General features: G+C 37.4%; 2 protein-coding genes across 2 annotated transcripts in view; both read left to right on the plus strand.

Annotated features, from left to right (window-relative positions):
- Positions 1-437: 437 nt before the first annotated feature.
- Positions 438-7,072, plus strand: fhdc3 (FH2 domain containing 3). Its single transcript, XM_065257928.2, has 12 exons — positions 438-541; positions 1,076-1,580; positions 3,571-3,632; positions 3,742-3,841; positions 3,930-4,015; positions 4,145-4,245; positions 4,401-4,471; positions 4,584-4,691; positions 4,780-4,850; positions 4,930-5,047; positions 5,122-5,286; positions 5,471-7,072. The coding sequence occupies exons 2-12, from the start codon at positions 1,125-1,127 to the stop codon at positions 6,668-6,670; spliced, it is 2,538 nt and encodes an 845-aa protein (XP_065114000.1). The 5' UTR covers positions 438-541; positions 1,076-1,124; the 3' UTR covers positions 6,671-7,072.
- A 3,228-nt stretch (positions 7,073-10,300) lies between these two features.
- Positions 10,301-17,119, plus strand: part of trim3b (tripartite motif containing 3b) — a 32,282-nt gene continuing 25,463 nt past the window's right edge. Inside the window, exon 1 of the mRNA XM_065257878.1 lies at positions 10,301-10,517. The gene's annotated coding sequence lies outside the window, so the exon portion shown is untranslated. The remainder of the gene's footprint in view (positions 10,518-17,119) is intronic.

The following is a 17,119-nucleotide window of genomic DNA, read 5'->3' on the forward strand; positions in this document are numbered from 1 at the left end:
TAGAACATGTACAAATAGAACATTTATAATTTATAAGCAACATGGCTACAATGAAATTTTTACAGGACTTTTAAACAAGAATCAAAAGACAAATCTGTCATGTAATTTTTACAAGTTGAACAAGGCCCTGGAGGGACATTATAAAACATTTTGCAAGCAAACACAATGTTGCTACCTTGTAACAGTAACAATATAAACCTACAGTTTTCATGAAAAAAAAAGAAATTATGTAAAATGTTATTTACATTGCAGAGAAAGAAAGAGAGGTTGAAAATGTAAAAAAATTAGATTATGTAAAATGATATTAACGTTGCAGAGAGAGAAAGAGATGCTAAAAATGTAAAAAAAAAATGAAATTATGTAAAATGTTTTTACGTGAGAGGACAGACAGGCGTAAGGTGCGCGTGTGAGGGGGCGTGGCTACTCTCTTCCATTAAAGTGCTCGTGCTTGGGGTTGATGGCGTTTGACACTTTCGACGATCGCTTTCTTCAAATAATGTGAGAAAAACCCTGAAATAAGTTAGCGTCGTTTTGTTTGCTGGTACGTAAATGTAAATTATTTACTGAAATTTGATGTACTGGTTTTATGTATTAGCTGAATTTGTTTTCTTTTTAAAGCGTAAATGTTAATGCGTGTGATGCATTTTGTTGTATGTTTGCATGGTCACCTTGTAAACATGCGTGTTGCTCTTAGCAGTCATGTTTAAAGGCCTTTACTGTGTATTTTCCACATGTTTAAAAGTCAGTGCAGATTCATTCAGCATCATTTAATGTTTTATTGGGAATAGATGTTTTGTTGTTTGTTTTCAGTCAAAAGCGTGACTTTAAAAGATTAAAATTGCAGATCCTCTTTAAGTTTTAAGTCAAAGGTAAAAAAAATAGTTGGTTTGAAGTAGCTTATCAAATTTGGCTTGTAAAGTGTTTTCTGAATTTGTAGTTTGCTCGCATCACTAAACATTTTCAAACAGGCAACATGTTACTTTATGCTACTTTGTTTAAAGTAGTGCAAAATCTTATAATCACCTGTGTACTTTACTGTGATCTTCCTCATTTATCTCTCATGTGATTTATTTAGGACTTTAGCCAGGGCTTGAAGCCATTGGACATACAGTCTGCACCTGCCAATGGATGGAGTTCAAGTTGTAACCACGGCAACTCTTCCTCCCGATATCTCCAGATCCTTTCAAAATGAGACCTCACCCTTCAGGCATAACACACAGCCCCATCTTCTGGGCCCACCTCCACTGCCCCTACCGCCACCCCCACCTCCACCACCTCCAATGACCCTACCACCACCTCCACCACCCCCACCCCCTTCACCTATAGGAGACCCCTTCACACGGTCTGTCCACCAGCGCTCTAAAATGCGTAACTTCAACTGGGATGCCATCCCCAGGCACAGCGTTCTGGGTAAGCGTAATGTGTGGACGGCCCAGCGCAACCTCGAAGACTTTAAGCTGGACACTAAACGAATGGAGGAGCTTTTCAGCCACAGTGAGCACCACGGTGTGGTTCGGAAGGGTGGAACAGTCCGAAAAAGTGTGTGGGGTCTTTCCCAAACTATTACAGAATCTGAGAACGTAAGTGATTTTTCTTGATCTGAACTAAACTGTAACAGCTTATTGACAAGGATTTGTCATTAAAGCTGTAGTTAGATCCTAGTCAAGTTTCGCATCATTGAAGAGTTGCATCTTGGACAGGAGCAAGCGAGGAATTAAGCATGATATCCAGTAAGCATTAGTGGACTTTATCTACACAGTCTATTGTTTAAGTCTCTCAGCTTTCAAATGTTCAGGTAAATCAACTGGAAAGTCGAGTCAAGTACTGATAATACGGATGCTTTATCAGATCGAATGTACCGTCTGAACCTGAGACCCACAAAGATAACATCTCTTCCAGTTTTTTCTTAAAAAAAATAGACATGTACCAATGTTTTTTGAATATTAAACTCCACATACACGGTTCAACCCATGTTTGGGGAAAAAATTGGACAAACCCAGTCAAGTATCAGTGGTGCCCAGAATGTGTCTGTGAAGTTTCTGCTCAAAATACCCAATAGATAATTTGTTATAGCATGTCCAAAATGCCCCCATTCCGGGTGGGAGCAAAAAAATATTTTTCCTTGGTTGTACCTTTTACCTGCCAGTGTTTTAAAAAAATTTGCCAGCCAGCGCCAGCATTTTTTATGATTTTCACAAAAGTTTAATGCCGCCTTTAAATGTAGAAACATACAATATATCAAATGAAAGAATAGACCCTCTAACTTCATTTGTTCTATTTTTATCAGCTTTCAAATATGTGTAGGTTTCTTCAAAAATACCAAATTTTGAGCAAAAAGCTGAGATAATTGCATTTTTGTAAAGGACTTTTGATAGAGATCAGATTCAGAGCGATGATCAAAACATACACTGAGGTTGAACTGTTTGGCCTTAGCGGTTGTTTCCGGGCTTTAATAGTGGAAATACAGATTGCCGTAAAATCTCGTCATTGGCAGGGAAGCGTTTTTTCTTAATTGACGTGATAACTTGTCAATGGTAGGGAAAGAGATGAATGTAAATGAGCTACAGATCTCCTTTGACATCTCAGACCAGCAGACATCGAGTGCTTTTGGTTAAAAATAGATCAGATTCCTGTGAATACTAGGGATGCGCCGATAGGATTTTTTTAGGCCGATACCGATATTAAACACTTGTATATAATACTATACAGTTAGTCTATTAGCTAGTATATTTCTGCATCAAATTATTTTTACTGAACATGGATTTTATCTAATTAACATTCAACTGACCAACATAATAAGAGAGGCACAAATTAAGCTAAAAAATATAAGACAGCATGACAACCTTCAAAGGTAATTTTTGCTATTCAGCATTTATTTTATTAACAACATTAACACATTTTTTACATTTAATGGATTTCTTTATGCAGTTAATTAATAAACAATCGGTATCTGCCTTTCTCGTGCTATTGCCGATATGCCGATGGTTTCAGATTCATCAAAAATCGGCCGATAAATATCGGCGGCCGATACATCTGTGCATCAGTAGTGAATACATTCAATAGTATCAATTTAGCCACATTAGCTCTACAGTGTGCTAACAAACACATTTAGAAACCAACACTTGGGGTAGTCCATATTTTACCTGACCATGGGTTGAAGCGACCCATCATTCTTTAGAGCAGTGGTCTCCAACATGGTGCCTGTATGGAGTCTGTGAGTTGCCCGCCAAAGCACATTCTATTAACAGCCTCAATTTTAATATTATTACTTTTTTTAATGTTAACATTTTAAACAATGATAAAACATATCAACAAGTAAACTAAAATCAAAAATTAAACAAAACAAAAACCGTTTTGAGTAGACTATATCAAAAAAGTAGCCCTCCACATTGTTTAATCCATTGTGATAGCCCTTGCTCAAAAAAAGGTTGGAGACCTCTGGTTTAGAGTGTTGTACTTTACTTGTGCACCTTATCTTTTCTTTTTTCATTATAGTTTTTTGTTTGTACTTTTATTGAACTTCAGTCTTCTCTTGTACAATAAATGACGCATGTTCGACGTGTTTTTTAGGTTTCAATTATCAACTCCAAGAAAAGTATGAATATAGGGATTTTGCTAAAACAGTTTAAAAGGTAAGCTCAATATCATACACTGTCAACAATAAAATTGCATCTGTGTAGTATTATGTATAGAGCTCACAAAGTCACTATTTGAATGTATGCCTGTATTGATGCACTCCAGGCCGGCAAATGACATTGTGGAGGCCATCAGGCATGGTAATCTGTGCTTTGCTTCTGGTAAACTAAGGGAGCTCAGCAAGCTGTTGCCTGAAGACATGGAGGTAAACTAGTTTTAATAATGCTAATATAATGCTATCAATGCTATAACTGGCTGATCACAGATGTTGCTATCACCGCTTTTGTATCTAGTCAAAGAAGCTGATGTCGTTCAATGGAGATTTATCTCTGTTAAATGAGGCCGATCGTTTCATGGTGATGCTGGTTCAGGTGCCGGGGTGAGTTTTGATGTCATGATTTATTAATATATTTATTTATATTTATATATATTTATTTATTTATTTATTTTTCGAGAAACTTTAGTGAAATGTAAAGCTGATTTGGATGTGATTTGTGGGTTTTTTTAGGTATAAAGTGAGATTAAAAAGCCTGCGGCTCAGAGAGGAGTTTTTTCCCTTTATTGAGGAGATCAAACACTCAATTGCCGTCATGACAACAGCTGCCAATGGTACTTTTCTCCTTTAACCTTCATACAGACTCTTTATATATTACTTTTTGTGTTTGTACAATGTCATGTACAGTAGCTTTTTGTGACTATATCTTTGTTATCAGTATATTGCCACATGACTAGTGGAAAAACATGGTTTTCTTTTTTCTCCAAAGAACTTCTGGCATGTGATGACTTGCATTCAATCATCAGACTGGTGCTGAAGGCTGGCAACTACATGAATGCTGTGAGTATTGAACTAACTTTTTACTATAATAGCATCTATAAATGCTCCTCTTCTTATGTGTGAACTACAGGTGATGTGTATTTATATCTTTCTGTGGCTGAATCTTGCGCAGGGTGGCTATGCAGGCAGTGCTATCGGCTTCAGGATGACATCGTTGCTTAAACTGATAGACACCAAAGCAAATAAACCTGGCATGAACCTTATGCACTACGTATCTATGGTAAGCTAAGCGAAAATAAGGATTTTGTAACTTCTAATACTTATTACTAAATAGTGACTGCATGAATTTTATTCTTTATGCATTACAGCAAGCCCAACAGATGGATGAAGTTTTGCTGCGGTTCCCTGAACAGCTTCAACACATCGGGATTGCCGCAAGGTAGGTATGACGCGTGTCCGACCCTTCTTTAGCTATGTTCAATAATGTTTAAGGGATGCATTTTGGCTTTGGGATGCAGAATCCAAAAACAGGAGGTGGAGACGGACTTGCAAAGGGAGTTGGAGAAAATTAGGCAAGCAAAAACCGATGCCAGTAAACAGCCAGATCTCCAACATCAGATGGAAGCATTTCTTCGAGTGAGAGATGACTGACTCTTATGTTTATATATAAATACCGTATATCAGAATAATGAATATCTGCTATTACACAGATGGCCGATATGCGACTTGCAGATGTGGAGGCTTCCCTCCAGGAACTTGACGCCCTCAGTAAATCTGTGGCTGAGTATTTCTGCGAAGACCCGGCCACATTTAAACTGGAGGAGTGTTGCTCCATCTTTCATTCCTTCTGTGAGAGGTTTGAGAGAGCTACACAGGTAAACCTTATTTTACTTTATAAAAGAAAATGCAGGATAGCAGACACACATAAAGGTGACTGCGCAGAACATTGATCAATAATTTTATAAAATATTAGTGTCTTTTAGATTTGTGTTTGTATGCTAGCATAACCCTATGCTTGAAAATTAATACACACACGCACACTTGTTCTGTGTCCTACAGGAAAACCGTGATCGTGAGGCTGCAGAGACGCGCAAGCGACAGCAGAGAGAACGAGAGGTGGTGAGCAGATGGCCAAAGCGCAGATCCATTGGCACATGCTCAGAACGGGATGTGAAGGATGATGCCACAGCTCTAGAATCCGTCCTGACAAGTTTCCTCAGCCAACGCGCTTCTCGAAGGAGGCCCGGCGGACCCTTGCCTGTAACTGACAGCCCCATGAAATTAAAAAAAAACAACAGCCCTCAGGTTGAGGAGCATGAGGGCAGGGAGGATCTGGACAGCCCGGCTGAGGCCAAAGACGACCAAACAAATATCATTGACTCTGGGAGCTCAGTGGTACGAGAACCAGAAGATGGATACCAGAAAGAGTTGCTGCCAGTTGTACCCTGCGTTGATGATGCCCAGCGTGAGCGTGCTGCGTCAAAGAGGGGACATTGCATTGTTGATGAACTTTTATGTGAAGGCAGTGACTCCAAAGAAGATGCCGGTAGCAACACCTTAACCAGACAAGCTGGGGAGACAGAAAAAGAAGGGGTGAAGGAGAATGAAGATGTGGATAAAATAGAGGTGGAGGAAGAGAAAAAAGAGGAGGCGGATAAAATGCCTGAGCTCACCGGTAAAGTCTTGCGCTTTCAGGATTGTATTGCAGGCCTGAACGGAAACGCTACACCCGATCGTTTCCGGGCTCACAGCGTGTGCACCTCCACCCCTCAGCAAAGGGATGTAAGAGCGGTGGATCTGTCTTTGCAAAATGGGGTGGGAGGTCTAGGTTCACCGTGGACCATTCTCAGCCCCCGCATCTCTCCACGTAACACACCCCTCCGCAGGCACTCTTTCAATCTCTCAAGAGTTGACATCCTTGATGATGGAGTTTGGGCATTACCTGACACACCTGTACGCAGTAAACCCCAACACTTGACACACTTTGGCAAGGTTTGCATGGAAGAAAACCTGTTGAGGAAGAATGCAGGATTGGGAGAATTGCCAGACTCTCCTTCAGAGCGAGCACAAGGGACGTTTGGGAGGTCTGTCTCGCTTTCCGATAATGAGTCAGCACCCAACTTCAAACTTGGACAGATTTTTCAGAAACGCACAGGACAAGGGCAGGACCTAACTTTAGATAAGAGACCAGAACCATCGGCACTCGTAACTTTCTTTCGCCGATTCGGGGAGAGAACCAGGGCAGGAACATTCAGTTAAAAGAAAGCATTTCCCACCCTCTAGTTTTAACCAGGTTTAACTTTTGCAGATTTGGGAAATTTTATACGGTGACCTGCCATTGCAAATACCTCACACAAAGGATTTCAAGATGAAGACAAATAGGAACTTGTAAAAGTCAGGACGTCTTTTGTGCTCTTATGCAAGGTTACATGATTGTGGGCCAGTGATGTCATTTTTATTGATTTTATATGATGACTCCAGCATTGTTATTTCTAACAGGCTGTTTTATTTTCAGTGACTTGACTTTTTTAGGAACTGAACATTTTATTTTGTTTGTTGTCTTTAAAGTTTGTCTTATGTTTATGTAATAAAATGTGGATTCCACCTTACAACCTTGTGTGTGTCTGCCTTTCTACTTTGTGTCTTATCTGCTCCATTTGTTTTAAAGTCGTCAGTTCATGTTTGTTGGCTTAAAACTTACTAAGAGAAGTGGCCATGTTGTCTGGGTTGATGGTGTGTGTTTACAAAGTGATATCTTTTGGTTGGCGTCAGTGAAATTATATCCTCTGGAAAAAGAATGGAAGAGAACAGACTCTTCTTTCACGTAGTACCACAGTCCTCATGTTTTCCGTAATGAAACGTACTTTTGTTCTTAAAACATTTCATATTTCTATTTTATAAACCACTTTTTTGTATTAAACAATGGAAAATAAATGTACCTTACCATTTATACCACTGCCAAAAATAAAATAAAACCTTTTGATGTTGTGTATTGTTTTGCACAGTCACCCTGCGCATGTGAGGTCACAAAATGATGATGATATGGTCTTCCAAAATTAACAGACAGGCTCGGCCAAATTTTTGCAACCGTTTTGTATAAGGGTTAGGTTGAGGGTCAGGATTATATGATAGAAAATATTAGCCAGATGGGAAAACAATGGAAGTCTTTGAAATCTGCACATTAACATAATGAAACAAACCTGTGCGCGTGCGCTTGCGTGTGCATGAGAGCGAGAGAAAGTGGAGTTGGAGAGAGGAGGACCACAGCGGGATCCCTCAATTTTCAGATAGACTTGATTTGATATACAGTAAGTAGTATTTATATATTTCAAATATTTGTTGAGATGTAGTTATGTCTAATGTATTTCTGCTGCTCAGCAACTTCCTAGTCAATAAATACCGCTGTAAATAATAAATAGGCTACTGCCGTCTGATTATCATTGACTTAAAATGCTAACAAAAAACAGATTGCATCATCCAAATGCCTGTTGTTTGCATATTTGAATATACAAAGTTAGCAACTGAAGCAGTCGACACCTTCATACAACTGCTTTTGTGCTTTAATTCCCGTTACCTCATTTCGCGTTTGCTTGCTTTATCAAAACTGTCCACTAGATGTCACTATATTTTATGTTTTAAATTTATAAATAACGTGCAGACTTTTCAATTTTCCAATTCATAGCAGGCAATAATATATACAGTAACAGTTGTTTAGTCCTTTATTTTTGAAGCTGTCCTGTCTAACCAGAATTACCTCCCATAATATTCCTTTCTAGAAATGGCATAAAGGAGGTCACACAAAAATTCAGCATGATCGTTAAAATCAGCAACAAAGTGTTTCAAAAGAGGTAAGCAGCTTAACTCCATTATACCGTAAAATGCAAGAAGGCTTATAGTTTATAACTTTAGCCTAATATTAAAATCTGTAACCGTAATGCATATTATAACTGATCACCAACTGTTTCATATGTTTGTCTCATATTTATTTTGATCACAATTATTTCCGTATTCATAAGGCGTTGCGCACACTGATTGGAATATGACATCACCGCGGTACTATGATGTCATACGCCGAACGTTCTGCGCAGCGTCGCATGAAGTCGAACACAGCTATTCACTAATATGGGTAAAATATTACTGAGTCAAGTGTAACAAACAGGCGTTCACCTTTGATTTGACATCCAAAGTGTAATATAAAGATTTACACAATATTAAACAAACAATGGCGATCAGGCAGTATAATAAACTGAATTATTTGTTTCCATGTAACTGGTGTTTGAGGTAGGAACACAAGCAAGTTATTTTATTCATTCTGTTTGTTCATTTTGACATTGTTTGCAGACACAATGCCCAGTGTTGTAGGTGAACTTTGTTCTTTAGTTGGATAAGAAATAATGCTTTGAAATGGTTTTTAATCTTCACGGTTCATTCTTAGTGCAGCACTCTACAGAGCAGACAGTAGGCCTAACAGCTGGAACAATTGTATAAAATCCTATATTTCCCTATGAAATTAAAATTTAAGTTCTTTGGCTTTTTGTATATATCTAGCTTATAAACCTATAGTATAGTCTTCTAGCTTGCATTCAAAGTATCAGCTACTGTACTGTAAGCAGTACCAAGCCGTACCGGACCGTACTATCCAATGGAAAAGCACCATTTGTGGCATTAATGCAAGGTGACATTAATAAGTTATCAAAGAGAAAACAACAAATAGCATGCTTGATATATGAGACATGATTTATTGTGCATTATTTATTAAAGCACATTGTTTAGTTTTTGCTGTAAAAGTGTTGCCGTGTTGTCCGGTGTGTATATTTAGAGCTTTGTTTACAAGAAAATAACATGAGATATGACGTGTAATGGCATCACCACCCTGAGGCTTCCTGAGAAATCTGCATTCATACCACAAATAGAGCACACACTCACATGCACTGTGCTGATGCTGAGTGCTGGCTTTGTGTTGCAGTCGCAAGCAATTTCAAATTTGGGTCCTGCAGGTCCGCACTCCCTCTATATCTACTCCAGGCTGCTGAGCAATAGATATAGAGAAGAGGTGGGGAAAGAGGGGAAACGAGGCAGCTTGCCATCTGGGTTCTGCTGCACTGGATGCAGTCTCCATGGCAACACTGCTCTCTCGCGCAATCAAATCAAGGATTGAGATCGGACCCTGCCCACCTCCCTCAGCATGTATACAGTTGTTGCTTTTATCAACAAAGTCACACCCCTTTTAGAAACTCTCCCGCATTCTGCTCCCATTCTGACCATTAGATGATACTTACAGTAGTAATAGAGGGGTAGAAAATGTGTCCGTATCAGTCTTTCTCTTTCATTTGACAGAAAGGATATTTTTAGTCTGACGTTGACAGTGATGTGATTTGACTGATCCCTGTCACACAAATATTTTTTCTACACTGTTTTTGTCTACTTCTAAAAAAATTAAACTTGAATTTTGTTGTTAAGATATATCTACATCTACATACTTACCTGGCCACCATGTATAGTATCTGACACACACTGACCTCTCTAAAGCCTTTTCAGGTAGTAGGTAACAGCGTTAGTAGGTTCAATATGTTAACATTAAATACTATTTTGGTTATTTCCATGTTTCAGAATTCAGGATAGGTTTCCAAGCTTAACTAGAAAATAAGACAAAAATAGAAATCCAGTGTAAACAGTGTGTTTCAATACCACACCAAATTCAATCTACATAATTTGTCCTCTCTCCCTTCTGCAATTTTTCTGTTGCCTTGCACATTCACTCAGGTCATTGGCTAAGCTCATCCCACCTCCTTTTCTTCCAACCAATAGACTTTCACTATGTCTCCTCCCACTCTTATCAGCATCTCCCTTGCTTTCTTCTCTCTCTGCCTCTCTCTCTCACACACACAAACACACACACACATTATATATCTTGGCTTCCTCACACCCCGCTTGCATCTTCTTTCCCCTCTGCTTTATTTTTCCTGTTTTCTGGATTGTTCAGTTTATCTCCATTTTCTCCCTTTTTTGGGATGAGGGGCTGCAAGGCTCGACGGGTCCGTGCTGGGATGCTTTGCTGAGATCTCTCTTTCTCATCTCTTTCTCTCTCTCAGCTCAGAGAACTCAAGTGAGTACAGCTTCGGCAATTCTCCATTGCTGTGGTGTGTCATCATGGCTTTCCCGCTATATGCATTTGCATCTATATGCAGCTTTCAGAAGAAGCGTGATGAATTATTAACTGCAACGTCTGGCTTCTCCCTTTCTGTCAGCTGGGCTTTTATGACACCCAAATACATGCATGCACAAACAGACATACAAATAAACAGACACTGGCTTTCACCACTTTTCATGCGCACGTTCAGTAGGTGTGTTTGTGCTTGTGTGTGCAAACACAGTACGCTAGCTGTCTTCAGTACAATGGCATGTTTGTTTTCTGTTATTTCCTTGATATCACCTGCTTTGCATTTATGATGAGTTATAAAGGACACATTGGGTTTGGTTTGGTTTGATAACACAGCGAGGTCTCATCTCTTAGCAATGATAGGATCTGTCTGTAGACAGCAGATGTGAGATACATCTTAATGATGCAGCATCTGGTCACCATCAAAGAGATGCATTAAAGACAAAACCATTTGAACCGTTTGGCATCTATTGATTTTTTAAGTAGCTCGCCCCATTAGTGACATGCCATTGCATGTACTGTGCAGTCATTACCTAATTAAAGAGCTATTAATTATGCAATAATAATATTATTGTGTCTCAATAGGGGTGGGGCTAATGACACTCATTAATATATTGCTTTTTTATACATTTACATACAATTGGAGTGCTTTATTGCTCATGTTCACGTTCACATATTGCTCTTGAATATTTTGAGAGACTTAGTTCACTAATAAATGAAAATTATCTCTTATTTTATTCACCCTCATGCCATCTCAGATATGACTTTTATCTTCAAAGATAGTCACGAGAACCAATCGTGAACTTAACGGGCTGAATTGTGTGTTTAACAATAACACACAATGCATTGATCTCAATGTAAACTCAATATATAAGGCGTTTTCTCTCACAAATCGTTTCACTTCACACTTATATTAACAACCCACTGGAGTTTGGATTACTTTGATAATGGATGGATGTGCGTACTGGAATTTACTTACTTTATTTTTTATTTTACGTATTTGAATTCTATTTGTTTTTCTGTCTATGAATATACTGTATGTTATGTAAGCATAAAAAGTGTCTGTTTGCACAACGCTAACCTTCAATGGCATTACAAAAACTCTGTGTTAGAGAAAGGAAGTCATACAACTGGGATGACATTGGGGTAATATTTTTATTCTCCATTGAACTAATTCTTTAATGTAGTCTCAGTTAGGTTCAATAAAGAGATGTTTTATGTCTTATGGAATATAATATACCCAAATTGTTGTCACAGTAAGAATACACAGCTTATAATGTAATTGTAATATCATAACTCTGATCATTTGATCTTTGAGGTATTTGTTTAGAAATGAGAAGACTTTTGTTCATTGAGATCTTTTCAAAACTCCCAAAACTTTGCTGTTTTAGCTAATGGAGTTGTTCTGTGCATTATAAATGATCAGTTAATAAGCTTGTCACACTGAAATCTTTTTCTGAGTTTTGTTTGTGATCTGTATTCATGGTAATGAGACCATGCAGACTAATACTCTTTTGTACTGTTAGCTCTGTGGTACATAATAAAGGGCATTAGATGCTATTGTGTGTGCTGTATGTGTGTGTTAAAGAGGGATGGCTGTTACAAAGAAGAAAGCAGAAACTAGAATGCCCAGCTGGCACGGGCGAAATTCCTTCAGAGAAAATAAAGTAGGATTAGGAAAGAGAGTCCATATTCTCCTGAGAACGTGATTTACCAATTCTGTCTCGTGTTGACACTGACAGGGGATTTTGCCTGACAAATGTTATAAACTGAGCTCTACATTTCGTCCAAATTCCCATTGTTGATTTGGGAGGATAAACAGGGATTGTCATGGTCACAAATGTAGTGACGCAAATGACTTTCTATAGGCTTTGTTCACGTGTGTGTATGCTCCTGGCCTGCCTGTGCAGGATTACATCAAAGGTCACTTGCAATGATATACAACCTTTATTGTGACAGTTATGGCTGTCTGAGTGACCATTATTCAAACAAAGTATCCCCTGCAAGGAACGTTTATGTGATGTGTGTCCTGTCTGTTGGGTGTGATAAGTTTTGTGATGTCACAGTTGACTACGGTCAATAGAATATGTTTAGCCAATTCTGCTTGAGTTATGCAGACCCATACAGTTCATAAACGCAAATAACCACACCCAATACTCACAAACAGAAATTGCCAATGGTAATTCTTAAGCATAATTCAAACACCGGTTTCTATTTTAATGTCCTTGCCTCTGCACAAAAAAAAAGACTTTTATTTTTGCCAATTTACTTAAAGGAAAACACCCCCATTTTTCAATATTTTACTTTGTTCTTACATCAAATTAGACAAATTAATACATCCCTATCTTTTTCCAGTGCGAACACTTAATCTTTGTACAGCGTGTCGTGAACTTGTTAGCATTTAGACTAGCCCCATTCATTCCTTTGGATCCAAACAGGGATGAATTTAGAAGCCACCAAACACTTCCATGTTTCCCCTATTTAAAGACTGTTACATGAGTAGTTATGAGTAAGTATGGTGACACAAAATAAAACGTGATAATTTTTAAGCAGATAAAAAATGAGGACTATCACTGCTTGGATCCTAAGGAATGAATGGGGCTAGGCTAAATGCTAACACATTCACAACGTGCTGTACAAAGATTAAGTGCACACATTGAAAAAGGGTAGGTATGTATTCATTTGTCTAAGTTGAGGTAAGAACATAGTAAAATATTGAAAAACAGTGGTGTTTTCCTTTAATCCTTTCATGTTGAGATTACTTAACAAATCCGTGTAACAATATTAGCTTAATTTTATTGAGTTAATTCAACAAAAGTGTGTCTTGTCGGCTTTCCTAAAAAATTCTTTGTTACATAACATTGTTGCATAAACATACAAACTGGCATCTTATCCGCTGATGATGATGTTGCATTGTATTATGGGTAATCTAATTGTTGTTCTGGAACCCTCTTGCAGATGGCCAAGTATGAGTCAATGAAATTGCTCTGATATATTTTTTAGAACAAGCTTTTTTAAAGTGAATCCAAAAATTTCATTTTTTGAGCATATAAAAGAATCAAGAGTAGGAAAAACTGAGATTCAGGTAGTATTAATATTTAAAGTTATATTAGCTTTTGTTGGTCGATGGATTGTGATATTTTTCTTAATCATAATGTCTTGCAGTAAGATGAGGATTTTTAACACATTTAGTGCAGAGTGGTTAAAGGGATAGTTCACCCAAAAATGAAAATTCTGTCATCATTTATTTACTCTCATGTTGTTACAAACCTGTATACATTTCCTTGTTCTGATGAACAGAAAAGTAAGATATTCTGAGAAATGTTTGTAACCAAACCGTTTGTGGACCCCATTTACTTCCATAGTATTCTTTTTTCCTAGTATGGAAGAAAATGGGGTCCATGAATGGTTTGATTACAAACATTTAGGGGTGACCCCGAATAGTCGAAGATTCGATGCATCGATAGGAGAAGCCTGATTCGACTACCAATCTCACAGTCGAATCGTCGCAGATGTGTTATGAAATGAGGATCATTCAATTTTGGCTGTATATGGGTGCACACATTATCTGATTTCACATATAACAGCTTTCTCACAATATATTAATATACTGCATATTATGATAATGCTGCAAATAATATGTGAAGTAGCAGCTTTTAATAAATCTTTTTTAAAATGCGTTAATAAATCCAACAACCCCTGTGACAGGGCTTCACGTCCATAAGAGGTTTATATGTTAATAAACCATTGCCTCTTTGTTTCTACATTTAAAAGACAAAGCTGGCAAATTATATTATGCCTTTCGTTCTTTTAATAATTTCTATATTTTATATAGAATTATAGTTATAGTTATATATAGTTATATAGTTATAGTATTAGTAACTATTTGGCTTGTGTTTTGTTTCCGTGCACTTGAGGCATTTTGCATATTTGTTCTGCACTTTGTTACTTCTGACCTTATTTTATGAAAAAAATTGTATTTATTATAAACGTAAATTCTGATCTAATTTAAGTATGTAAATTTTGGATAGCTTTTCGTTGTATCGATGTTGCGCTATTGCATGCTGGCCATGCTTGCGCATGTAATTTAGCCGAACGGGCTAGGTGCTCTGCGTCTCATATTTAGGAGTTCATCAAACTAAACATTAAAAAACGGATGTTTCTCGACGAGTATAAGTTTTTAAAATGTATTTAAAACAGACTGGTTGTCTTGTCAAAAGTTACACTACAAAACAGGTAAGCCGTTTTTTTCATTTCGTTGATGAAACGGAAACTAGTATCTGCACCGAACCTATTTCTGCCTGACACGACTGTCTTTCTTGTGATTTAATATTATGGTCAGTCGGTGTTCACTTTCAAATGATAGCAAAGAGATTCCTGAAATAAATAATATCATCAGGTTTTTCTGTATCTAAATTGAATACAGAGATGATCAAAGTCAAAGCAAGGAAGCAGGTATTTCTGTGCTAAATAATAACGCGTAGTGTCTATAAAATCATTAATTTCAGTGTTTTTCTTGTTATAAATTAACGTTTAATGATTTGTATATAAAGCTTAGTTTTTATCATTTATAGTCACAATCACTAATTATTTGTCATTTCTCATTTGTTGGTTTTTTTGTCATGACTGCTTTGACGCGCTATCTCCATATTAAATAAAAACACTTAATTGTAGCCGGAGTTTCCAAGGCAGGATCACCTTTGTTATTTTTTTAGGTTTAGTTATCAAAATGTATTTTTGTGTGATGTTCTGTAGATCGTGTCTTTAAAATGTTATGAGGAATAATTAAACAAATGTTGCCTTACATTTTACCTTAAAATATATATATAAATGCATCGTCAGTTTTGTCTTCGTTTATTACTTGAAAGACAGTTTTGTTCACTTTATCAGAAAGTTGTTTATGTGTGCTGCTTGTGAAAGAAAATTAAAGTTACCAATTTGTACCTGGTCTGGCTGGCCCCCTCCCAACCCACAAACATAGATGATTCGACTATCGGTCGACTATGGAAAGATTCGACAATTCTGATTCGAATATGTAAATCCTTAGTCGAGGACACCCCTACAAACATTCCTCAAAATATCTTCCTTCGTGTTCATCAGAACAAAGGAATTGATATGGGTTTGTAACAACATGAGAGTGAGTAAATGATGACAAAATTTTTGGGTGAACTATCCCTTTAACAGTGCATTAAAAAGTACAAAGCTTTGTTTGTTCCCTGGGAGAATCTGCGACATTGGTGTTATGTAAGCACATAAAACCACATAAGAATGGTCCCTGGCACTGGGGCAGAACTCTTTAAAAAGGTCCAGTATGTGCCTTTGAGGTACTTATATGCTGTACCAATATGTACCTCTGAGATACTTCTATGAACTCATTAGGTGCAAATGTGTACTTTTTTGAAAGGATACCACCCCAGTGACAGCTAAGTACCGTTTGAATTTTTTTCTGACAGGATGTGTGTGGAACAGGAACGGTGTGTTGGTGTCTGAGCTTGTTGGAGCTTAAAGCTTGTGTATTTTCCCGTATGCTCATTTTCATATGCATATGTTTTAAACAAACTGCCTTTTTGCAGTAAGGTAAATTAAAGAAGAGCGATACATGACTAGTGTGCATGTGTATTTATATGCATGAATATGCAACTGTCATATGCATGAATAAGTGCATCAAGCATTCTGTAATACAATAATACAAGCGTGACATAACATGCATATCCTTGAAAAGCAAGCATTTTTCAAGCATTCATCATGTTGTTTTAAAAAGGGCTAGAGGGTTTATTTTAAATTTCTCTAGAGATCTATTTCTGAGAGTATTAGAGAGTATTTCTGTCAGTGTATAATTGATATAATAGATAATTACTTTTTCTTGGCTTGGTTAAAAATGTGGCTGATGTTGAACATTTTTCCATGTCTCTGCTAAAGAGAGAGAGAGAGAGAGAGAGAGAGAGAGAGAGAGAGAGAGAGAGAGAGAGAGAGAGAGATTACACCAGCGTTGACAATATAATGCAAAAGAAATGACTGTTTTTTTCAAACAGGCTTTATAAAACATAGTTACCTCTTTCATCCAGGGTGCCTCAAACTGCCAGGGGTCTCCAAAAACATCCCCAGAAACTGATTTCTAATGCCTGTTTAGTCCTTTAGTCACACCCCAAACTCATGCCATTGGATGAATGTTGACATCTAAGAACCAGAACTATCTCATAAAGCATTATTTTAAAACACATTTTTGCACTCTCCAGTATAATGGGTCTCCTTCACTAATAATTGTGTAAGTTTTTCGTTCAAATTTAAACCTACATAATTCACAACACGTGTGTACGCACATTAATTTGTTCTTATACTTGTTCTTACATTAGTGATATGTTAGTAATTTGGGTTACAAGCGCTAAAGCCCTAAAAAAACACAACCTTGTAAAATCTTGTGTCTGGTCCTTACCATTCAGGAAAAACTTGTTCTGTCCCGAACCCGAACCCCAGAATGAGAACACTGTATAATTTACTTTTCATCCGATAAATTTAACAGTTGAGAGTTACTTTTCTCACAAACCACT

This window comes from Paramisgurnus dabryanus, chromosome 10, assembly GCF_030506205.2.
Source record: "Paramisgurnus dabryanus chromosome 10, PD_genome_1.1, whole genome shotgun sequence".
NCBI lineage: Eukaryota > Metazoa > Chordata > Actinopteri > Cypriniformes > Cobitidae > Paramisgurnus > Paramisgurnus dabryanus.